Source organism: Xylocopa sonorina, chromosome 9 (assembly GCF_050948175.1).
Source record: "Xylocopa sonorina isolate GNS202 chromosome 9, iyXylSono1_principal, whole genome shotgun sequence".
Lineage (NCBI taxonomy): Eukaryota > Metazoa > Arthropoda > Insecta > Hymenoptera > Apidae > Xylocopa > Xylocopa sonorina.
Genome location: NC_135201.1, coordinates 10,266,916 through 10,292,062, shown reverse-complemented (window position 1 = coordinate 10,292,062; position 25,147 = coordinate 10,266,916). Strand labels below are relative to the sequence as shown.

Below are 25,147 nucleotides of genomic sequence, written 5' to 3'. Positions count from 1 at the left end.
CGAAAGAAAATTCCTTTTCTGTGTGAGGATATATTGGCAATTTGTAGCATACCCTGCAGCAATAAATACAATTGAATTAGCTATACTTGAATCGAATAATCATCTGTTAAACTTACGTTCGACCAAGTGGCACGTCCCCAAAATTGACAGTAGTTGGAAAGGATAACTTAGATGTCACCTTTGCAAGAATTCTCGTTTCCATTACTTGATCATTGAAGCAGCGTATTTTTAAGGTATCATTGTAATCTCTGTTCTCATCGGGTGTGAATAAAATATCCACTTTGTAAACTGATCCAGGATTGATCCAGGTTGTCTAAAATATGTTACACATTATACAATACATTATACAGATATTCATACCTAAGAATCCTAACTTATCAACTGAGATAGATGCTGAATTTGATTCCAATTTAAGAAATCAACCTTTTTGGATAAACAAATTTATGAAACAGCATAAATCTCGTTAATACTTTGTTTTTATAAACGAATTAATTTTTATAATGTTTCATTGACGTCTCTACAATATTTTGAAAATGTATCTTGCACAAAATTGAACAAAAACATTATAATATTGCTGCAATAATAAATAACATACTGTATGGAAATTCTTCGATTTTTAATCATTTTTTAAAAGGATCAAGGCTCTTATTTATACCTGAACGCTATTTTTAATCTTGAAATAACGAGTTTGCAATGGTAAAACCCGAACAGGACACGGCTTGGGGGAATAGTTTGTAACATCCACCGTCTTTTCTTGAATTTTAAAATTTCCAAGATCAAAACTGAATACCAATTCCGATGGTAGCACCAAATTTAAATTAGCACCTTCGTCAGACTCTTGTCTACTCTTCTTTTTAATTTTACTTATGCAATATCGAGTTTCGTCGTGAGCATTCATTTTCCACTGTGGAAAATAAGTTGATATCGTATTAATATTATTATTCAACCAGGAAATATGCGAATCCTTTAATTGTCTACGATGCAATATGGAAAACAAAAGAAAGATTAGCAAGATATTATACAGATAAATTGCTTCGTGTAAATCCAGAGATAGAATGTTCATAGAATTTTCTCGTAAGCGCTCGTTATTAACTTTTAATTGTGTGTTTCATGTAGAAGAACCTACGATGCGCGTCTATGCATTACATGCGTCTAATTTGACCGATTAAGGATAGAGTGCGGTGCACTATGAGAAGATAGCTGTAACTGTTTATACCCGGAGATATATAATTGTTATGCAGATTTTTACCAACTATTTTCATATGAACGATGCCGTTGTTTGTTTAAGAAGAGGGAAACCAGAGGAACCGTTCGCTTCGCGATCCTCTTGCAATAAATTGCCGGCCGCAAAAAGAAAATAACATCCCTATACTCGTTTAAATATGACTCACACCACTATGCCAGTTTTTTACCATTCTATAACTATGTTTTTATAAATACTTTCGTATTTGTACAAATTAAAAAAATAACAAAAACGTTTGTTAACCATGAACGTGCAGGAATTGCGTGACGGGGTATGTTCTCTTCTCCCTTTTAACTAAAAACATTTATCGTTACACGGTTATCACGTATACCTGCATAACTATAACGTCAGAGGTTATGTTCATGTGTCAATTGACCAATTTATTTTCAATTCTTTGTTACACGCACGACGATCTTAGTTGTATTTCTCGTGCCTCTGAATGATAGCAGAGCGTCGACTTTTAGGAAAACAAATACATGCAGGCGTCTTTCATTCTATTTGCTCGTTACGATTACTACAGTTTTTAAAGTACCGCCTTTATTGTATATCATGGCATTTTTAATTAAGAGTTTCAAATTCTATTATTTTCTGTCAATACTGTTCCTCTCTCTTTTATCTCCATCTATTAGACTGTATACGTATGTATATTAAATTACACACGTACGATAAAAACTATGAAAAATGTTAACACGAATTTAATTTTCTTTTCTAACGAGATATCGACTTTTTTCAGTTTCCTCTGTTACAAGCAATATTTGTGGGAGATGTAGATGAAGTTCGAGCATTATTATTAAGAAAGGAAGATGTAAACTGGCAAGATAAGGAACAACGATCGCTATTGCACGCAGCTGCGTATAGAGGGGATCCAGCAATTGTTGAAGCACTTCTGCTGAACGGAGCCGCAGTAAATGCTAAAGATAAAAAGTGGTTAACTCCGTTGCACAGGGCCTGTTGCTCAGGAAATCATAGTGTAGTAGAAGTTTTGTTACGCCATAAAGCAGACGTCAAGATCAGGGATCGTAGTTGGCAAACACCTTTACATGTAGCAGCAGCAAACAATGCGGTGCAATGCGTAGAACTAATAGCTCCATATGTATTTATTAATGTGGCAGACAGGTTTGTATGTCTCGATACTGTCCAATTAATGTTTAGTCAAGTACGAATTAAAAGAACTTCACGCGTAAACATTTGTAGAGGTGGTAGAACAAGTTTACACCATGCGGCTTACAACGGACATTTGGAAATGACAGAGTATCTCATACAAATTGGCTGCGTGGTAAATGCTTCTGATAAACAGGATCGTAGAGCTCTACATTTCGCGGCGTATATGGGCTACGATAAAATCGTGAGAGCACTTATAGCGAGGGAAGCAGACGTGGATGTTAAAGTAATATAATTTTTTCTAAACTTTCATCCTTCTATATTTTTATCGCGCAGGATACTGTTTGCATACATTCAATATTTGTTTGTCAAGGATCGAGATTTGTATACTCCATTACATGCAGCCGCAGCTTCTGGCAACGTGGAGTGCATGCACACATTAATTAAGTATAGAGCTGATATTGAAGCGAAAAATGTTTACGGAAATACACCTTTGCATATCGCATGTTTAAATGGTCATGCTGATGCGGTAACAGAGTTAATTGCCAATGCTGCAAACGTTGGTAAGATAATCTTACGATTTGGTAAAATCATTTCTTCATTTTCGTTTGCGTGTCTTATGACAAACACCGTTCTTTCTTCAGAGGCTGTAAATTATCGGGGACAGACACCGTTACATGTCGCCGCTGCTAGTACTCATGGTGTTCACTGTTTAGAAGTACTTTTACAAGCTGGTTTAAGTATAAACGTTCAATCAGAGGATGGACGCACACCTTTACACATGACTGCGATTCATGGAAGATTTACACGCTCAAAAAGTTTACTCGATGCAGGAGCATCCGCAGACATTAAAGACAAGAACGGAAATACAGCTTTACATGTCGCGGCTTGGTAAATCATATTAGATAAAAGACAATTTTTTGTAATCAATAGTTTTTCTTTTCAGTGTTTTGCTTAAATTTCCATTTTCGTGTAGGTTTGGTCACGAATGTTTAACTACAACATTATTGGAATATGGTGCATCTCCTGCAGCGCGTAATGCTGAACAACGCACTGCGTTGCATCTTAGTTGTTTAGCAGGACATATTGAAGTAAAAATGCATTTAAAACATGTAGCATGAATCGATATCTCTTTTGAGAATAATATTAATTTTTCTTAATGAAATCCACAGGTTTGTAGAAAATTATTACAGGTCGACAGTCGGCGTATAGATTCAAGAGATATCGGTGGTAGAACGCCATTACATTGTGCAGCATTTAAAGGATCAGTCGACTGTTTAGATTTATTATTATCTAGCGGAGCTAATTTTCGGTTAACCGATAATGACAATAGATTGGCGCTCCATCATGCTGCTAGTCAGGGTCATTATCTTTGTGTTTTTACGTTGATCGGATTCGGAAGCGATTCTAACGCACAAGATGTAAACGGTGCAACTCCTTTGCATTTAGCTGCAGCGTCAAACCCCACAGATTCTAGCGCACAGTAAGCATCCAATTATTTATATTTATAGATGAAAAATATGACTTACATACATATACATAAAATATCTGTGTGTAGGTGCGTACAATATTTGTTAAAACACAGAGCAGATCCCCGTTTGCGTGATAAGCGAGGTTTCACTGCTATTCATTACGCAGTAGCTGGTGGAAACCAAGCAGCCTTAAAAGCTTTGTTAGAAGTTTGTCCACCGGGGAATTTAACAGCACTATCCAGTTCTACAGAAAAATCAGAACCCCCATTACCGGCGTTAACACCTTTACATCTTGCTGTACGTGTCAGATCAAAGCGTTTGTAATGCAGAAAGTATAATTACCCACATTTTTACAGGCATATCACGGGCACAGTGAAATATTAAGTTTACTACTACCATCTTCCGCCTTATTTTCCAATATTGACATTAAGGAAGATACTGGCAAAACACCACTGGATTTGGCTTCTTATAAAGGCCACGAACAATGCGTACAGCTGTTATTAAAATATGGAGCTTGCGTATCGGTTCAGGATTCTATTACAAGACGTACTCCAGTACACTGTGCAGCAGCAGCAGGTCATTATCATTGTTTAGAGCTTCTTCTGAAAAATGCAGAGGATTCGAACGTAGTCAATTGTTATGACACGAAACAGCGTACTCCCTTAGCGCTAGCAGTAGCAAACAATAATCCGGACTGCGCCAAATTACTCTTGAAATATAAGGCTGACTGTAATTTACCGGATGTAAATAAACGCACGCCACTGTTTCGAGCAGTGGTTAAGTTGTGTCATCATCAAATGGTGGAATTGTTATTGTCACATGGTGCAGCAGTGGCGATACAAGATACAAATGGTAAAACACCATTACATTTGGCCGCTGCCTGTGGAATGTTGGTTCCTTTTTTTTAAAGTTGTACGTAATAAGCATTTTATATTTCGTCGCGCATACACTGTATCGATTTTTCAACTTTCTCGCAGAGTGAAAGCATTAGCCTCTCTGGTCAAAGCTAATCCTCTAGCTGCCACTTTAAAGGACGATCAAGGTTGTACTGTACTTCATTGGGCTTGTTACAATGGGCATACAGAATGTGTGGAATACTTGTTGGAACAAAATGTAATCGACTCGTTGGAGGGTAACCACACACATCATAACTTTTTCTGATTTGTTTGTAAGTGGATTATACATATAATCTTAATTTTTAACTCAAACTTTTGTTTTCCTTCTGTATGTAGGTGATCCGTTCTCAGCTGTTCATTGTGCTGTATATCAAGGACAAGCCCCTTGTCTAGAATTATTGATTAAAAAATTTGGAGGTAAAACGACCGCTGCTCCAAGGGATACACCAGCTGGTCGACTACCTTTACACGTTGCAGCTAGTTCAGGTGCTGTAGAATGTGCAAGACTGATATTAAGTTCTGTCGGGCCCGAGTTAGCTGGACTCGAAACACTAGATTACTCAGGTCGAACACCTCTTCTTTGTGCTGCTATTACGGGTCAATGCCACACTATCGGTACGTTTTACTCAATCGAAGAAATCATAAAATATTTGCTCGATAGTTCTTTTCGTTGATACAATTTCTTAATAATAGAGTTATTGCTTGAGTGGAAGGCTGATGTACGCGCTGTTGATTGCAACAAAAACACAGCCCTTCACTTAGCTTGCCAAAGACGGCATTCCGCTGCTGCTTCGCTGTTACTAAATTGGATCGATTCGCTTAACACTAACGGTGGCAATACAACACAGCAACAGCAGAGTATTGCTGTTATTAATATGACCAATAAGCAACAAAAAACTCCACTGCATTTGGCAGCAAGAAATGGCCTTGTGACAGTAAGGAAGCAGTTTATTTGTCTACACTTGTATACAAGTGTATTTTATAGTAATATGGGAAGCTGTAGAGAAACATATTTTCCATAGGTAACTCGACGTTTATTGCAATCTGGCGCAAGCGTCGTTGCTGTCGATGCAGAGGGACTTACACCTGCATTAGCCTGTGCTCCGAATCCAGCTGTAGCACGATGTTTAGCTACCATTCTTGCTGCCCATGGTACGTATACTTGTACCAATTTATTTCATAACTCTTCATTGCTTTTGTTCATTGTTAATTAATTGTTACCATAGGTCAGAATTGGGAAGCCGCGCAACACTCACCGTCAATTCAACAAACATCGGAAGTATACTTAAACGGTAGAAGTAGCGATTCACAGCATAGCTCAGATTCGGAGTTTTACTGACAGCAGGCGTCGCGCTTCGATCATCAAGCGTTCCAGAATTTGACTGGTACAAAAATGATTTGCAGATTCGACATAGGCATTCGTATAGTGAATTGGTAACATAATTGATACCTCATAAAAGGAAAAAGACATGATTATGTTTAACGTGGTAAGAATACTTAATCACGTTCCTATATATTATCGATTTTATTCATACTATAAAGATACTCATAGACTCGTAAATTTAATTCCTAACGTAAATTCTTAAGATCTACCAGTTTGCATATATTTGTCACTTGCATATTTTTATACCTTTCAATAAAAACAAATTTCTATATTTCACAACGTAATCATCTATCAGTTAAAAAAAAGTACAAATATTATGAATGAAAAGTGGTTGCAGATTTTTAAATACGGTCATTGGTACGGTGTATTGGATTTTATTCAAGAGTAGAATATATAACAGAAAAGAAAAGAGAAGTATAAACACTTCTCATTTGCATTTCATTGGCACCACAAAGCGGGTGCAGAAATAAGGAAAAACTTTAATAAAATACAAAATTTCAAGTGACAAATAATGGTTGAAAGATGTTCATTATTTATCTTTATTCGACGAGCAACGAACAATATAACTTATTTGATGAATAAAAATATTCCTTTTATTTGTAGAGTATTCCATCTTTAGCATCGAGTATATTTTTTATCTATATTTTATAGGGGATAATAAAAACTTCATACATTGCAAAATAAACTCGTCACTATCTCGAATATTCAAACATTAAGTGGTGGCAATTGAGACCAGATAATTTTAACGAATAGGTGAGATTTTCCCATTCAAAATGAGACCAAATACGATACAAATCGAAATAATTTTGAGCAATAATTAATTTAAATGTCCCAAATAATTTCAACAGTGCTTTAGAAACTGATTACTGTTAAGTACGATTTATGTTGTGCTTGGATTCATTTTCATTAGGGAAACAATACCAGTTTAATTCAAGTATTCCATACGATTCTGCATTCATTTATCAAATAAGTTTCCACTGATTTATTCAAAGTTCGTCAAATAAGGACAACTTTAATTTAGACTTTTGAATAACGAGAAACAGTAACATCTTTTATTTGTTTCATTGTTTAAATAATTCTTTATATAAATAATGTCCAGCCCTAGGAGTACGATGATCCAATTTGTTTTGTTAATTACTAACAATGACTACTTTAATAGGAAACATTGTACGGGGCATTTAGTTTTATTATTGTTTAACTTACTCAAACGAGTCATGAGTGGACCACAAAGGACATTAACCAATGAACACATAGTCCTACAAACATTTATAGGAAACAAATTGTCAATAGTAAAGTAGAGAAAGAAATTATTAATAGAAAAATTTTTTTCTACCTTATAAAGATGTTAAGATTACTGGTATAAGACAAATATTGCACAGAACTATTGAAGCGAATTTATTGTTTTTAATACGTTTGACTAGGGTCTTCCATATTTGTTGTATCTCTATTTTAAATGTCGCGACTTCACTTTCTTTTTTATTTCAATTTCTAATTTCAAGACTAGATAAATCTTTTAAGTATTTAACATTTTATATAGAGGACTGTGCAGGACATTAGCTCAACAATTAACCGAAATTGCATTCAATTATTTTATCGTACAAAGCGTAAATATTTGCGGTCAGCAACAATTTTTGTGTAATAGTGAAGAATAACAAAAGATGAAAAAAAGGGAGAGATTTAGCTATTTTCTTAGATATTTGTAGTAAGAAAGCCTAAACTGTCTAAAAAAAAAACATTGACACATGAAAATATGAAAGTAGAGCTTGTAAATGACATGTATAAGTAAGTAGTTGTAAACGAAGTACATATTATTTAATGATCTAAGTGAGTCGATTGGGTCATGAATGAACTATATAAATTAATGAAAGTCGAATGATTTTTTGTAAACGTAACAATTGATGAACATCTTTTGCGTTCATCGAGATGCGATTGTTAATTTTTGTACTTAAGAATTTCCGTAATTACTGCATTTATTGACATAAAAGTATAAAAATAATACGAGATACTGCGAAATATTATCTCAATGCCGAGCGATCACAGAATTTTTTGATCATATCGTGCACGAAATATGTATTTTTATTGTATATATATATATCGGTTGCGATAATTGTTTAAACAAGTGTATGTGGTGTAAGACTCAAATATGAAAACTTAACAGAGCCAAGCCAGTTTGTACGAGGTCTTTTGCGTGCTACGCAAAAATCAAATTATTTTTTAATTAAAAACGTGAAATCATGTGCGTTGTGTATATATATATATTGATAAATATTTTTCAATACATGTCTCATGAATTCTGGAGATTTCATACCGTAATTATATTAAAATTGCGCTACAATTTAAGGACTGCCGCCAATATTGTGCATTCTGTATTACGTGATCACTTGTAATCAATAAACGACATTATGTTTTATTTTTATACAATTGTCTTTCACTGTAAAAGTTAATTTCAAGGTACAATCAAGTTCACAGGAAAACCATAAATTTCATTACATTCACATTGATAAGAAAACTAAATACTTGCTCTTTAAATTCAGTAAGGTGAGATAACATTCAACAAAGTCAACAATTCCTGGTGTACAAATTACATTTACATTCTCATGGATTTTTATTTTCTTTTGGTCCCCAAAAACTTTCACCTGTTGATTCTTGGAGGGAAATCCCCTAATTCATTAAAAATTTCATGATACAATCTGAAGTGAACCTCACTCTTACACGAATATGTTCTTCATGACTAAAATTAAATTTGTATTAGTATAAACAGCCACTTGTATGCATAGAGATAGTTCATTGAAATCCTTATTTTTTAACAACATCTGCACTTTAACCTCTTTCATAAATATACTCATGTGGTGTGTACACAATTGTACGTTGGTACTACCGCAGTGTACCGTGGTACTACCAACACTAAAGGTATCACGTGGTCCATCACTTTGAAGCAAACTTCTAAACGTATTTTGCGTTTGAACAAACAGCATGTATCTGAGTACCTATCTGTTGTTATGCTTGTGTACTATATAAATGTATGTTTTATACAATGAATAAAAGCTAATGTAATATGGAATCACATGATAGTTCTATTATCCTTCAAAGTAGTAACAGGTATATTGTTTGCATACCAGTTTTCAAGAATAAAATTTGCTACTTTGCAACAGTAATGATAACAATGATTTTTGCAGCGGTGTGACGGTGGTAGACACAGTATGGAAATTCATAAACAGTCCTATAATCGCAATATTTTCTGACTTAAAAAATGCAACGGCTAAACAGATGCTCAGTTCCCTTTTGGAGTCTATACTTAAAGGTTCGACCACTTTGACCACTGTGTTAGTTCCACCTTTCAGTAATGGCATGGAAAATGAAACATTACGATGTCAATACACTGGTACGTCATGGATGAACATAATAATAAATACAATTAAATTATGGTACCTAGAATATCATAACTTTAAGTCATATTTTGATTACAGCATTTACTACTTGGCTATTCGGTGCTATGTTTTATATAGTTGGAGAGCCTTTGAGCGATGAAATTCTAAATGACAGTATTGAGATACAAGCCTGTATGCTTAGAATATTATCACGGCATCATATCTCTATGTTTGAAATCATTAGTAATGAATATATGAACATTCTCAGAGGTATATATTCAAAATAATAGATGGCACTTTTGTTATGTTTCATGATCCTCTAAATTTTAGAAATATCAGAGTTTTACAAAACCTCTGAAGAGGGAGATAAAATTATATTGGCTAAGTTTAATACAGAAAGGAATATTATAGAGAATCTGGATCTTCAAGCATCTCCTGTTAATGTCAAATATTCTGATATACCATTGATACAAACATCTATACTTAAGGTAATGAATATGTGTGCTTAGTTCTTGTCAGGATATATTATATACTGATATCAGACACACAATCACTGTATTCTCCTTCTTAGATTATAACAAAGACTGGAGTCTCTGTTTGGAATCAGGAATTATTGTATGAAACAATATTACAAGTAATAATTGTATCTGTTCCCAATATCAAACTTATTGCGCTAGATCTTTGCACGAAATTAATGAAATTTTCATTAGATAGAAAACAGGTAAATATGTTACATATACTATTGTATGTATATGTTACTAACTTTAAATTTAATATTTTAAGAAACTTGAAAGTCTAATACTCTATGCTATTGAGATTGTTAAAATGCTTCCTACCTGGATAAATCTGTATGAGATATCAGAAAATCAATTGAGTCGTTTTTTATGGACACTTGTGCAATTTATACAATCATTACCATCAGTGTCTCCAAACAGCATCGAATTATGCTTTCAGGTCATTGATTTCACAATTACTGAAATAAAATGTAAGTTATTCGTGCTTAAATATATACGTTTTATTATCTATACCAATATAGTTATAAATTAAAAATTTATATTTAGGTAATGATACTAATAATCTCAGTGCTGTCAAATTAACAAAAGAAACAGCATGTAATAAAATTCTGCAGCATTTCATCAGGGAACCAAGAATTTATACATCCTCTGAAACAAAGAAATTTATTTCATATTTTGAATACTGTCCGGTTCGTAATAAACATTATATAGTCTTATATTTATGTACATTTTTAATAATAGTTTTCATAGTTAAATATGTAACAATTAATCTTACATACTAATTTATTGTCACCAGGATTTTATTACTATTTTTGTTCATTGTGCTCTTGTTGATATCAAATACACAGCTAGCACAAACATGGTACACAATAATTTATGCGATTCACGGAATCTAATAAAGAAAGAATTAGTAACTGCATCAAAAATGGAGAGATTTGAGACATCCATGCACATCTTAAAAGCCTCACGAATTTTACAATTTTGGTTGAAAGAATTACAGCTGCAAACACATGTATATACGGATGAATTAAATTACATTATGAAAATGTTACTGCAAAATCTAAATTCTGGACAATGTCAGCAAAAGCATATAATTTTTGAAAGTTTAGTACATATCATGGCTCATAGTGAATCAAATAAAGATTTAATTCAGAAGATATTAACTTTACCATTTATACAACAAGTTGAAATTCCTGCTGATGTAATGAATTATCATGCAAAAGAAATTATTAAGTCCCTTGACACAGTCTCATTGATAAAATGTCTTGAAGTTTTATGTGAATGTGGTAATGGAATAGAGATTTTGAAAATATTAAATGTATGTATAATGAACCATCAAACAGACCTAGCAGTAGGTGCTATACTGTAAGTAATTTCCATTCATAAATCTATAAATAAGTAGTGTCTACACACGTATATGCATACATACATTAAACCACATAAAAACTTTATAGGAATAGTGTACTGACTTTAAAGAATGAAGGAATCAAATTAGATGATATTTCAAAGTATGTACTTGAACCTGCATTGCGTTCAAAAGAGCAGAAAGTTCATGAAATGCTTGTAATCGCATTGAGTAATATAAGCTGCCATTTGTCAGGATATGCGAATTTCGTAAGGTAATTCTTTATCACTTCGTTCACTTTAGTACTTATAATTGAAGCAGTTATAAACAGTGATGAAGTGTTTTCATTTACAGAGAATCAGACAATAAAAGGTTGAGAATACAGTGCAAACGTTGCAATGATGCAGTTTCTGAAAGCGTTGTAAATTCTAATGTTTATATCTCGGAAGAATACGATCACATTCTTAGTTCATATTTTAGTCTATTATCTTCAAACTTTGTTTCAGTACGTTTGCGTGTCTCTGAAAATATTCATTCATTTTCGAATCACATCATGTCATTTAATAACATTGACATAGCAAAGCTATGGTTCCCTTATATTGAAGATGAAAATCCAATAATTCGTTCCAACGTTGCTGCAGCGATAAAGGGAGTATTGCTTAATAAAATAAATATCGCACGCAAATCCGAACCGTTCACCGATGGCGATGTCTCTGTTTCTGCCTCTTTGGACGAATTTGTTAAATTGTTTATTAATACCATAGCAAGTGCACTTATGAGGGCACTAACAAATTCAAATCATGCTTTGCATGATACTTTACTTGTTACCGCAAGGAATTGTGCATGGTATAATAAATGTTTACACGTGTTTTTATTATATATCGCATTATACGTGTAAATACCTAATTCTATTCTTTACATTTAGTATTCCATTGCACATAATTGAGAGACGAATTTTGAATATATTTTTGATTTCAATATTACACGCAACGTCATCTCCAGCAGCAGTAGCGTTTGCAACCAGTGCATATCATGATGTTGCAAAATTTTTAAAAGTTTCTTCAAAAGTTTTATATGTACGATACAAGAAAAGTTTCCTTAAGGTATACAAATTTGTGCTATTATTAAAATGTATTGTGTGATGTTATATTTCTAAATAATATCTTCTTTTCGTTTTAGCTCATAATACAATGTGCAGTTCACAATTTCGTACATTATTCATATAATATGGCAACATCCATACACCATGTTGCAAAGTGTATTGGATACGAAGGATCGCGTCAATTGTTGCGCAGAGATGGACATTACGCAGTTTGCTTCTTACTTTCTTTCATCATCGATATACCAAATGCAATAACTCTTTTGCATGATATAGCTGAGTTGATTAGTATGGATGAAAAGCAAATGTTAAAAGAATATTTTCCCGTATGTATATGAACTAAGAAAGATGATTTAATATTATTTGATATGTTGGTATAATTCAAATGACTTTTTTTAAAAGTATATTTGCAGTTACGCATTCCTAAATATGCAGCTTACAACCGCTACGAAATGTATAACTTTAGTTTCAAGAATAACTCAGACGAATTTGCAGCTTTTAATAAGACAATCATTTATGGTAATACAAAAAAGACTCAAATACTTCTATTGTATTATTAACACAGATTTTAATCATTTTTCGATAAATATGATCAATAGGGTATATTTGAAGAGTTGATGTTATATTTTTACGAGTCTCCTGAGAAAACAATTGGATTATTAAAAATTATATCTGATTATGACAGCAATGCAGAGAAAAATCACATTACGCAGAAAGGAATTGTAGGTGCATGCAGTTTTTGTTACTTTCTTTGAGGAAGAAAGTTTCAATTAAATGTACATATTAATTACAGGCATCATATTTAAATTTACGTTTACATGGGATATTAGTTAACTTTGACATAAAACTTGGATTAAAATCAGATGAGCACACCCAGCAATCCGCACTCGCATCGTTAGCAACACTAATGCGATGTATGGGTGCACAGTATTTGACGCCTTTGAGATATAAAATCTTGGCGACATTACGAACTTCATTAGGATTCAAGAGACCAGGATTCGGCCCTCTTATATGTGACGCATGGAATGCATTTATTCAGAAGTATGTAACAAAAATCATAAGATATACAAATAAGTAACATTGAAGTTGTGCTTTAATATTTCAGTATAGCTATCACAGAACTGGGTCCATTATTGCCAACTATATATGTTTCATTAATACCATTATTAAGTATGTACCAAGAGAAAATAGTAGCTATGTTGAAGTTTTTAATTATGAAATGCAATGAAGAAAGTCCAGAACATATTGCAGAATTATTTTTTGTGGAGGACGAGGAAGTCTCCAGTGAGATTTCAAACATAATTAAAGCACGCGTTTTGCAAATGAGGTATATATGAAACTTATTTTTCTTTTATTTTTTTGTATTGAATTGATTTCTGAAAGTGTGCCTAGATGTTTTGAAGTACCCTATTTAAATATATTTTTACTATAGATATTAAATTACATGCATGACACTTAAGTCTGTGTTAATTACAGGCCTAATGGTTTTGAAGCAAATTTAATGTTATGGCTTAAACGAATTTCTCATGAAACGGATGAAGTAAGAATTAAGGCTCTAATATATTTACAAAAATTTCTAGCAGAAAATCGTAGCCAATTGAATAAAATGATTCTAAGTGAAACAAATATTCATCCATTGATCGTTGATGTACGGTTATTTTTTAATTTAAAAAATACGTTTTGTTAACGCAATATTAATGTATAATTTTTTAGTTGTTACATGCATTATTAATTGGATGCCAGCATAAAGATGAATCTATTCGTTTGTTATATGGTGAATGTTTAGGAGAGTTAGGTGCTATTGAACCAAGCCTGCTTCCTCGTAGAATTATTTCCAGAGGTATACTATACATTTATTATTTCCTGTGTTTTTTTTTTTATATTAATGTTTTCTCTATTTTAGATGATAGTCAATTTATCTCTGACATGAATGAAAAATTTGCTTGTGCTTTACTTTTTGAATATGCACGAGCATTTCAAATGCAAAAAAGTAGCCAGAGTATGGACTGTTTCTCACTTGCTATTCAAGTATGTGTTATACTATGTTTTGGATATTGAAAGATGGTTCATGGATTTATCTACTAACTTAATGATAGTAGCATGCTTAGACTTTTTTATCATTTAAAAGTTATACATTTAAAAGTATATAGTATATAATTTCAGGAAATTTTAAAAGCTTATGATATTTCACCCCAAGGCAAAAACAAAGAACTATGGAATAGTTTTCCTGTAATTATGAAGCAAATCATTACTCCCTTTTTAACTTCACATTATAAGATTGCAACTATCAACAACAATAAAACATTTTCGCATCCTATTTATGGGTAATAATTTAATAATCTGCTCTGGTATAAAGAAATAGTAGATTAATAAGATCGTATTATTATATCACTATGTTTTTATAGTTCCGAAGCTGGTTCTTCTGTAGAAAATTGGGCTTATAATTGGCTTTGCAGCATGTTTATGAATATTCACGACGAAACACTTAATAGCGTACTACGTGCTAGTAAATTAGCACTTAAACGTGATATAAAAATATTAACATTCTGTTTACCTCATGTTGTGAGTAAGTATTTATATTAATATTGTACAGTTAAGTAAGTCAATTCCTTAAGCTTTAGATTTATGTACCGTTGATTCGTTAGCATACATTATAACAAATGGTACTGAGGAAGAACGTACGAAAATACGAGAGGAAATATTAACAATTATTGATGTCAGAAAAAAGCCTACACTTGATTCTGAATTATCACGTCATAGACCACTTAGACATAGATATAGCGTAAAAGCAGATGATACCAGAATTTCTGAAGAAACAAGACGTACGCGTTGCGCTCAAGTATGTTAACTAAGAACAATATTCCCTAAACAATAATAACTTGTTTATAATTCTTTCGAATAGATTATATTTTCAGTGTTAGATCATTTGCAAAGATGGCTTTGGGAACAACGATTAGTTCGTGATCATAAATATAAAGCTCTAAAGGGTGAGTTATTTAGATTTAAATTACAGATGAATTACATTTACGATTATTGACAGTCGTCTTTCTGTTGATTTAGATTTTTGTGAAACATTAAATGCATTGGTAGTGGCAGAAGGGTGTTATCAATCACGGGAATATCATCGTGCACTGATGTATTTAGAACAACACATGTCTTCCTCCAACAAAGGATTGTCAGAAGCATTAGAGGGTGGATTACTTGCTGTAAGTTTTGGAAGCATAATGTTAAAAAGAAAAGTAGATCATTTATTATATATTATTCTCATAGAAAATATATGCACAAATCGACGAACCAGATGGTATATCTGGCATATTAGCTACACAAGATCACAATCCCACAATTCAACAATTAGTTCTAGCTCATGAAGTTAACGGGCAGCTCCAGGTATAATAAGATTTCTTTCATTGACAAATAATAGTTGACGATAAATTATGTATTTCATATGCTTGTGAAACATATAGGATGCAGCTACTTGTTATGAGAAGTTAGCACAGAAGAAAGCCTTGAAACATACGTATTTGCAAGGAATGATACAATGTTACCTTGGTCTCGATCAACCTTTTATCGCGAAACATATTACTGAAGGTGTTTTATGTAGCAGACCAGAATTAGAACCATTAATGATCGAGCATGAGCCATTTTGGAGACTTGCTCATTTTACTAGGCTTGATGACACCTCCCAAAAAAATATTAAGCACGTATTACTTGAAGATCTTATGAAAGGTGTTAAGCCAGACTTATCATCGTTAAAAAAGAATTTAGTGTCACTATTGGAGGATGCTTCGCGACCTGGTGCTTATCAACAAAGTTATACATACATTATGAAGTAAGATTAATATCAACTTGAAATTCGGTATTAAACTGCGATGTTAAAAAATAATAATTATTTTATCTTATTATTAATAAATAGACTACATATATTAAATGAATTTGATAAAGCAGTAGCTACCATGCTAACTGATATAGGACAACTACCAATGATATTTGAAGAATGGGAAAAACGTGGTCAGCTCGTTCGAGCTTCACGTGGAGTAGAATTTGTGTTGAGTATGCGTAGAGCTACATTAGATTTGGCTCTACAGTTACAGAAAGAAGTTGAAAACAGGGAAAATTCTTTGCTCAAAGAAGAAATCGGCAAGATTTGGCTTAAAAGTGCTAAGATCGCAAGAAAGTAAAGTATATGCCATTATTTGGAAATATTAATTATCCTGCTTTATCAGTTAGATTACGATTGTTTTTCAGGTGTGGATTACACCAGCAAGCATACATGTACATTTTATCAGCTAGCGATTCTTGTCCACTGCAACAACTTTATATAGAACAAGCTCAATTATATTGGCAGAAGGGTTGCCAGGAAGACGCTTTTATAACGTTGAAACGATGTTTCTCTAATTGTTTCCAGCCTGCTTCACTCTACAAAAGCTTACCATCAGGAGAACGTTTAGAAGAAAGAAAACAATGTGCAAAAGTTCGTTTGCAGATGAAGATTGCCTATTATTATATTATCACCATCATCATTATTATTATCATTATTACTGTAATTATTATTATTATAGGCAAAACTTTTATATGCAAAATATAATGATGAAACCGTCAATGTAGATACTGATGCCAACATTATAAATTACAAAGAAGCTATTGAAGTATGGAGAGAATGGGAAAAAAGCTTGTTATTCTGTGCTCAGTACTACGAGTCCGTTATAGATAGAATGACTGATGAAGAAAAAGACACAAGAGGCAGGTAAGCAAAACTCGAGTAATATGTAATTTTAATATGAAACATTTCTGCTTCATATCATATTTGATATAGAAAATAATAGATTAAACCTTCTCTTACATTCTTCCTTAATGCTTTTTGACACTTATTTATAACAGTACAAATTTATAAATATCTTATATATTTAGAGATTTGCAAATACATACTATGAATTATTATGGCAAGTCCCTACAGTATGGTTGCAAATATATTCATCAATCTATGCCAAGAATGTTGACTATTTGGTTGGATTTTGCTTCTCGTGCAACATCGCGTAATAGTAATTTTATAAATCAAGAGCAAGACAAGTTTCGACAAGATGCATTACTAAAAATGACCAAAATTATGGGTAAGAGTTGGAAAATTAAAACCTAATTCTAATCCGGAATGATATTCAATCCTTTCATTGTGTTGTAGAAGTGTATCAAGAAAGACTACCAATATTCACGTGGCTAACTGCGTTCAGTCAACTTGTGTCTAGAATCTGTCATCCTTCTACTGAAGTGCAAAAGACTATCCGTACTATATTAGTAAAGTTAATCCACGCTTATCCACAACATAGTTTATGGATGATGGCTTCAGTTATCAATGTAAGTTCCTTAATTCTTATAGATTAAGGATGATACTGATAAAAAATTATTTGTAGTCTTCCTATTCCGCTCGCCAGAGACGTTGCCAAGAAATTCTCAGTCATGCTAAACTTAAAACAGCAGATATGACAAAACTGATTACAGACTTTCATAAATTGTGGGAGCGGCTAATTGAATTATCTAACAAAGCGATTCCAGATGTAGGTTCAAGTACTATTTTTCTGTGTAATATTTTATACATTTATAATTTTATAACAGGGCGTTACGAATACTACAGTCAATTTCTTGTCCCGGAATCTACCCCGTCTACTTTCAAATAAGGAATTTAGTCCCATAATGATACCAACAACCAAATTTAGACAACTTCACCTACCCTCTAAGGGCATGCCAGTGGAACATCATAATGTATTTTCATCGTACGTATAAAATTGTTCGTTAAATTATTTGTACAAAGAATATACACGTGTATATTTTTTTCATTCGTTAGTAACTGGGTTCATATATCGGGAATAGAGGACAATGTAGTCATCATGCCATCTCTTCAAAGACCACGGCGTATCACGTTAAAAGGATCGGATGGTAAAAAATATCTTTTCATGTGTAAACCGAAAGATGACTTACGGAAGGACTTTAGATTAATGGAATTCAATGCTATCGTAAACAAATATCTTCAAAATGATCCAGAATCGCGACAAAGAAGATTATATATTCGGACATATGTAAGTATTCGTACCAATTCTTTGAATAAGACTGTATAGAGTGATTCTCTCGCTGTATCCGTTCGAATAACATTGAAACGATATCAAGGACTATCACCATGTGTTATACAACACTGAGATCTGTGGGGAGAGAATTATCTTATATAAACATACGTGATTGACCACTTAAGCGTTAAATATACATTATGTCTTATAGCGCTAATTGTTTGTATTGCAGAGTGTTGTACCTCTTAATGAAGAATGCGGTTTAATAGAATGGGTGCCAAATTTAGTTGGTTTTAGATCTATTATATTAAGTTTATATGCAGAGAGGGGTATTGCAATTTCCACTAGAGAACTTAAAAGCTTACTATGTTGTAAGTACAAATATCATATTGTGAAACAAAATTTTAGATAATTATAAGGATCTTACTAGTAGTAGTCCATCTTCCACCCTCTGTTCAACCCAGCACCCACTCATCTGCACATATTATTTCATACGCACCAAGAAGACTTCCATTTCTTTTTATTTCTCTCTCATGCTTCTCTAACTTCCTCCCCCTTCCGGACTATTACACCTATAAGGGTCTTACTAATGTATTGAAAGTTTAGCATTGAAAGATCCACTGGAGAAGAAGAGAAAAATGTTTCTGGAACACCTTCTTCCACGACATCCATCAGTACTCGTTGATTGGTTCCGTCTTACATTTCCTGATCCGTATGGGTGGTAAGTTTCCTCTTTAAAAGCATTATTATTAAACAACAAAGATATATATAAAATCCGTATTTGATAAAATAGGTATGAAGCACGTACTGCCTATATCAGAACTACGGCAGTAATGTCAATGGTGGGGTATATTCTCGGTCTTGGAGATCGTCATGGAGAGAATATATTATTTGACTCCAAATGTGGAGACTGTGTGCACGTAGATTTTAATTGCTTATTTAATAGAGTACGTAAAAAGTCTATGTTTTAATAATACAGTCAAAATAATCTTTATTATTTTACTATTGTTGTATCCAGTACAACAAAATACTACCAAATATACTGTGCACACGAGGAATATTTTTCGTAATATAAAATTTCGCTTATTAGGGAGAATTATTTGAATGGGCTGAACGTGTGCCATTTCGTTTAACACATAACATGGTAGATGCAATGGGACCATTAAAAATTGAAGGACCTTTTCGACGTGCTTGTGAAATAACTATGAGAGTTCTTCGACAACAAAGTAGTACGTTATTAAGCATATTAACACCATTCGTGTATGATCCACTTGTAAGCTGGAATAAAAATAATATTGGAGAAAGTGGTGAAAAGACAAATGAGAAAGTAAGTTCTTATATGATTGAAGGGCTTATAAGAGGGGGGTGTTGTCCTCACAGACCTGTTAGATAATATATTTAAATATTTTAGGCTGTAGAACATATAAAAAATATAGAGCAACGACTCAAAGGTTTAATACGGTATCACGGAAAAAAATTAGTGAACATTGCATTAAATCTAAGTGTTGAGGGTCAAACCAATCATTTGATTATGGAAGCAACAAGTGTAGATAATCTTTGCCAGATGTACTACGGATGGAGCGCGTATATATAAAAATGTTATATTTGTGAATTATCTGAAATTTTTTTAAATATCATAATCAATTTTATACAATGGAAACTAATTGTTAAATTTTAAGATTTTAAGATGTATATTCCGAGTGAGAGAAGTAGATATAGTTGAAGTTGAGTATGTCCTCGATTATGTATACTACTCCAGTTCCCCAAGACCCAAATTTTGCTTAACCAGACCTATAATACTCGAACGGGTTAAAGCTCTCCACAGATGATACAGATTTCTGTATTCAATACACACTTCGCGATCGAAGTCAATCATTGCGAAATATTTAAGTAAATTGATAAATAACCAATTATGAGAACAATGTTTCTCATTTTTGTTTAGTTTCTTGCGACGACGCCGACATTAATGCAATTTCTTCAGTATTATCTTTAGACTTTGTGATAAATTTTGGCAACGTTCCTGAATCATTTTTATTGTCATTAACACATGTAAATGTTATATTTTCTAAAAGTTGTTCTTTCCTTTCTCCTACGTTGCTTATCAAAAGACCATCTGTAAAATGTGTAAAACAAACATTACTTCCATGATGTGTAATAAATTTTTAAACAGAAAACGAAGTAGTTGAAATATTCATAGTAACGTATACCGTCAAAAATTGAAGATACGTCGTCCTTATCGTCAATAAAATTAAAATGCTTGTGATTTGCTAAATTCGTAATACTATTAAACGTTTCTGAACTAACGTTCATAAACCATAACTTCTTCTTCTCGATATTGATATTTATCGATATTAATTCAATACCCTGTAATTAAGAAATGTAGATTATTATCTATTTATTATAACGAATAATAAATTTATTATATTCAGAAAGTGTTCAATTTATTATTATATTTCTTCACCTTTATTGCAGTGTAATCCATATTTCGTACTCTCTCGCAATCAACAACAAATGGTACATTATCTTCGTCGTATTTGCGAGTTATTTCTATTATTTCATTGCAAAAGTAATTTGCCGCAGGATAAAGGAGCCCATTATCTGGTTTTAATATCATATATTTATTCCCAAGTTGTGTCTAGAAAGCTCGTTAATTGAAGTTCACAAGATAAAGCGTACAAATACTATAAGCACATATGGCAATATAATTTTACCTTGCATTGAATCACTTCTATCTGTGGCCTAGCAGAGGGGCGGACAAAGAAGATTAAGCTAAATAGAGCACCAATTAAGAGTCCTAATTCAACACCAAACATGATACTAACTAAAAATGTCACCATTGCCGCAACTGCATCACTTTCTGCAACATAAAGTAAAAGGAATTACTGAAAATATAACTTCTATTTGTAATTTCATGTTACAACTTTTTTTTACAAAACATAGTAATTGCATTTTTGCGCTTATAAAGTTTGTTAAATGTGTATAATTGCCAAAGGTCAAAATTATGATACTCACTGCAACCTTTCCACAGTAGCTTTATTATTTTCAAATCAATGATAAATATCACCGCGCTAATCAACACTGCAGCAAGCGTGGAACGTGGTATATAATAAAAATATGGTGTTAAAAAGCTCAACGCCAGCAACGTCATAGTTCCTGCAACATTATTAGTTATAAACATTGGCCCTATAAATAATCAAATACGACGTAAGATTTCGATCACGCGAACGGTCGTTTAATCAGTTCTATATGTATAATCCCAATGAAAATTCCAATATTTACAAAATAGAACAGATTAAATTCAGAACGGCTAAAGAGAAGTACATAGAAGTAGCATCGTTATATTTATCTAGTAAATAGAGAATTGGAAAGTTAAATCTCTTAAATATTGACCTCGTAGCTTTACGAATAAAAATATTACCGACATATATTCCTGCCATGGGCGTTCGTACACCGCTGGCGGAAACCACAGCGCTTCTGGTGAACGCTCCCGCAGTTGGCATCGAGGAAACAAAACTTCCAATTATATTGCACAAACCGAGTGTTAACATTTCTTGCGTCGCGTTTACTCCGCTGCCGCACGCTAAAAATATACAGACTCCTGTCACTGTTTATTTCATTGATACGTAAAAATTAAGAAATCGTAGATACGTGTTCAAAACACGTGAATTCAGAATTTCGCAATTTCACTATTGCGGAGCGAGAATCTTTCTAATACTTCGCTGCTAACGCGTCCAAAGACGTAATACGAATTTGGAGGAGCTCCAGTAACAAACGATCAAAAATATAATTTGCAACACCATGTTATTATTTTGTAAAATAAAGTTGTCACCGATTTCTCTATTAGTTCGTGTTCAATCAAGATATGCCAGCTGCAAGTGATACCTTCGTTAGTTTGAGATAGTGTTTATCAAACAATAGTTTGTTCGAAAAAAGTTAAATTACTGAAAACTATATAAATGCTAACAAATTGGTAGTTTCTTATTAGCATTGCACATCATAAATCTTTTACACAGTAGCTTTCAAAAATATATTTAACTTCAACAAATAAATACCTGTTATCTCTGAGCAGAAATTGATATCATGATTAAAACAAATCTCTTTCAATCCGCTAAATCTTATTAATCCTACTAAAAAACCTCCGTTTGGTCAAACAAATCGTAATGTGTACTTAAATAATGAAAAGCTGAACACGCTCAAGTAAAAATAATATTGAATATTCTGAAATACTCTTCTACAGACATCTAATTACAATTTTTTCATATAAGTCTTCAAGTTTATAATATTTAAGATTCTTACCAAATGCTTTGGCAATAGCTACGTTTGCCAATACTGCTACAAGAGGCACTACGATAATTCCAGACCCATAGTGAGTGCACATGTCCAAAAATGTGTAAGTTTGATTTCCAACTTGAGAAGAAAATGGAGGTACGGAGAATTGAGGAAGTCCAGCTTCGATCTTTCCTTTAAGTTACGGAGGAAAGTAAAAAATAATGAATACCTTTTTGTAATAGATTCGTGAATAAAAATTGAAAACAATAGGAGAAGAATCCGAGAAGGTGCAAACCTGAGAGGGTAAACAACGACGATCCATTTTTTTCAGAATAAAACGCTATCGTGGAAGCAATCAAGATCACTAAAGCATTTCGACAGATGGAGAGGAACCACAGAAACTTCTTGAGATACAATCTTCTAACGTTTTTCGCCGTTTGGCCGCTATCTTTGCCGAAAGAACAGTCCATATCTTTTAATTGCTGAGTTGAAATGTTCAATTACATACTAAATTAAAAGTTATTATTTTATTCTCATTGCTAGAAAACGATTATTTTAACGAAACTTACTCTAAAGAATAAAAGGAACGCTATACTGCATAGCCCGAGAATAAAATCCGCTGAGTGTACATGATTTATGTTTTTAAATATTTTCAGCACATTGTCTACGATATTATGCGCTTTAAATTTCAATCCCAACAGCCCTTGTAATTGCGATACAATTATAATAATCGAAGTGGCCGAAGTGAAACCTGATGTAACGGGCATCGATATAAAATCTACTAAGAAGCCTACATAAAAAATGTTATGATTTAAAATAAATATACATTAATTATAATTTGTGTAGAAATTATTACGATAATTAAATATATTCGCGTGCTAATAAAATGGAGCGCTCAGGAAAGAAGCAACTTTAAATCCGTGTAATGTCATTGGAATGGCTAAACATTTGACAAACGTAACGTGTAAGCTAAGCTTGAAGTATATCTAAAGCTGTATGGTATTCGTACTGTTAAGAAGCTGTCAAGAGATTTTTGTTCTTTATGACAGTGACAGAGCGTTCCACTGATTGTACACGTGTGATAGTATTTTGATACGGTCAAAATAGATAGAGTTAATATGATTAAAAAATGAGTATTGTTGATACAAGCCTAAACGTAACATGCCCATCAGCAATTCTACGCATCCAGAGAGGAAACAGAAAAGCACGATGAAGTCCACTGGCATATTTCTAGTATATTCCAATGTTAGAAGTGACATTAAAGATGAGGGGCCGATTGAAACTTCTTTAATTGTTCCAAAAAAGATGTAAACAAAGTTGCCCATTAAACACGAATAGAGGCCATACTGCAAAGAATGGAATATCTTCAATTTAATATACAATGATTAAAAACCACTTTCAATTTTTCCAGGAATAGAAAGATTGGAAGAGTAATCGTGAAAAGTGAATCTTTATATACCAATAACGTTTTTCAAAGCTGATTTAAACGTTTTCATTAAGGACACGCGTCTCAAAGAAAGTAACAAATGAACACCAAATAAACGTTGTGAAAAACGTAATTACTAAACTGTTATTATTACCAAAAGTGAAAGAGGACCTATCATACCTGTGCTGTTAAACCTGCGAGAGCAGCGTATGCGATACTTTGCGGAATCAGAGTTAAACCTAGTGAAAATCCAGCTACGAAATCCGAAAGAACGTCCAAGCGAGAGTACTTCGGCAACCAATTTAGTATCGTTACGTATTTAGAGATCGAACAGTTCCATTTACTATTTTCTTCTTTAGACGCCGCGCGTTCATCCAACGAAACAGACTCCGTCCTCGCGATCACAGACATTTTCTCGAAGACCCAAATGTACAAACTTTACTCTGCACCAACGAAATAGGTAATTATTAATTCTGATGTTCTGATGCTTTACAACGGCACAAAAGTCAAGTTAAGAGCGAAAGGAGAAGCAGTCAACTTGAATGAACCGTACTGCGCACTTATCGTACGGGTAGTGATACTGTATTCACACAAATGTAAATGCTGCTCTATCCCCCTATCAGCAAATTTTTACCGCTACTAAATTGTTATCATTTAATGTACCTTTCATTAAATCTTAAAATAAACACGTGGCGCCAATAGAAAGAGAGCTGGGTCATTTCGTACTATGACTATAAATTCTGTCCTTGTTTTACGTTTGATTATTTGTTGATACGTTGATAAAAATCACTAAGGACGAAAGCGTTCGTGATTATTGCTTAATAGCAAAGAGACGTGTACGGTATACGGTAGTAGACCAAAGAAGTTGCTAAACAGTTAATTGTTATAGTTTATCGCCTTAAGCATTATGTTTGTGGACACTGGATAAAATGAACTACTCGAAAGGCTGAAAATAAGACTGAGATCATTTAAAGTA

General features: G+C 33.0%; 3 protein-coding genes across 5 annotated transcripts; 2 read left to right on the top strand and 1 right to left on the bottom strand.

The window, feature by feature from the left end:
- The first annotated feature begins 1,311 nt into the window (after positions 1-1,311).
- Positions 1,312-6,805, top strand: LOC143427355 (uncharacterized). 3 transcript variants are annotated; one of them, XM_076901411.1, is made up of 14 exons: positions 1,312-1,514; positions 1,977-2,359; positions 2,438-2,630; positions 2,718-2,907; positions 2,989-3,235; positions 3,321-3,435; positions 3,517-3,827; positions 3,903-4,113; positions 4,173-4,705; positions 4,794-4,948; positions 5,049-5,327; positions 5,406-5,647; positions 5,735-5,864; positions 5,939-6,805. In XM_076901411.1, exons 1-14 carry the CDS (start codon positions 1,488-1,490, stop codon positions 6,049-6,051), a joined length of 3,129 nt encoding a protein of 1,042 aa, XP_076757526.1. In that variant the 5' UTR covers positions 1,312-1,487; the 3' UTR covers positions 6,052-6,805. The 3 variants fall into 3 exon arrangements, with proteins under 3 accessions (XP_076757526.1, XP_076757528.1, XP_076757527.1); XM_076901413.1 differs by lacking the exon at positions 5,406-5,647; XM_076901412.1 differs by lacking the exon at positions 5,939-6,805 and having other exon boundaries at positions 5,406-5,658.
- Positions 6,806-9,071: 2,266 nt separating this feature from the next.
- LOC143427354 (serine/threonine-protein kinase ATR) lies at positions 9,072-20,163 on the top strand. The gene is made up of 39 exons (XM_076901410.1): positions 9,072-9,195; positions 9,273-9,478; positions 9,564-9,734; positions 9,795-9,952; positions 10,036-10,185; positions 10,248-10,449; positions 10,526-10,668; positions 10,776-11,344; positions 11,434-11,598; positions 11,679-12,170; positions 12,250-12,427; positions 12,504-12,749; positions 12,826-12,942; positions 13,023-13,145; positions 13,217-13,464; positions 13,529-13,750; positions 13,900-14,071; positions 14,137-14,263; positions 14,327-14,451; positions 14,587-14,747; positions 14,829-14,989; positions 15,069-15,262; positions 15,326-15,410; positions 15,484-15,629; positions 15,694-15,810; positions 15,888-16,252; positions 16,337-16,597; positions 16,669-16,894; positions 16,983-17,167; positions 17,332-17,531; positions 17,600-17,772; positions 17,829-17,972; positions 18,031-18,188; positions 18,260-18,491; positions 18,709-18,847; positions 19,083-19,197; positions 19,270-19,423; positions 19,567-19,803; positions 19,888-20,163. Exons 1-39 carry the CDS (start codon positions 9,152-9,154, stop codon positions 20,068-20,070), a joined length of 7,494 nt encoding a protein of 2,497 aa, XP_076757525.1. The 5' UTR covers positions 9,072-9,151; the 3' UTR covers positions 20,071-20,163.
- Positions 19,398-25,009, bottom strand: LOC143427356 (sodium-independent sulfate anion transporter). The gene is made up of 12 exons (XM_076901414.1): positions 24,352-25,009; positions 23,896-24,091; positions 23,315-23,535; positions 23,041-23,227; positions 22,773-22,937; positions 21,895-22,056; positions 21,489-21,629; positions 21,188-21,333; positions 20,938-21,111; positions 20,684-20,840; positions 20,384-20,589; positions 19,398-19,754 (listed from the first exon to the last, which is right to left on the bottom strand). The coding sequence occupies exons 1-11, from the start codon at positions 24,580-24,582 to the stop codon at positions 20,405-20,407; spliced, it is 1,965 nt and encodes a 654-aa protein (XP_076757529.1). The 5' UTR covers positions 24,583-25,009; the 3' UTR covers positions 19,398-19,754; positions 20,384-20,404.
- Positions 25,010-25,147: the final 138 nt, after the last annotated feature.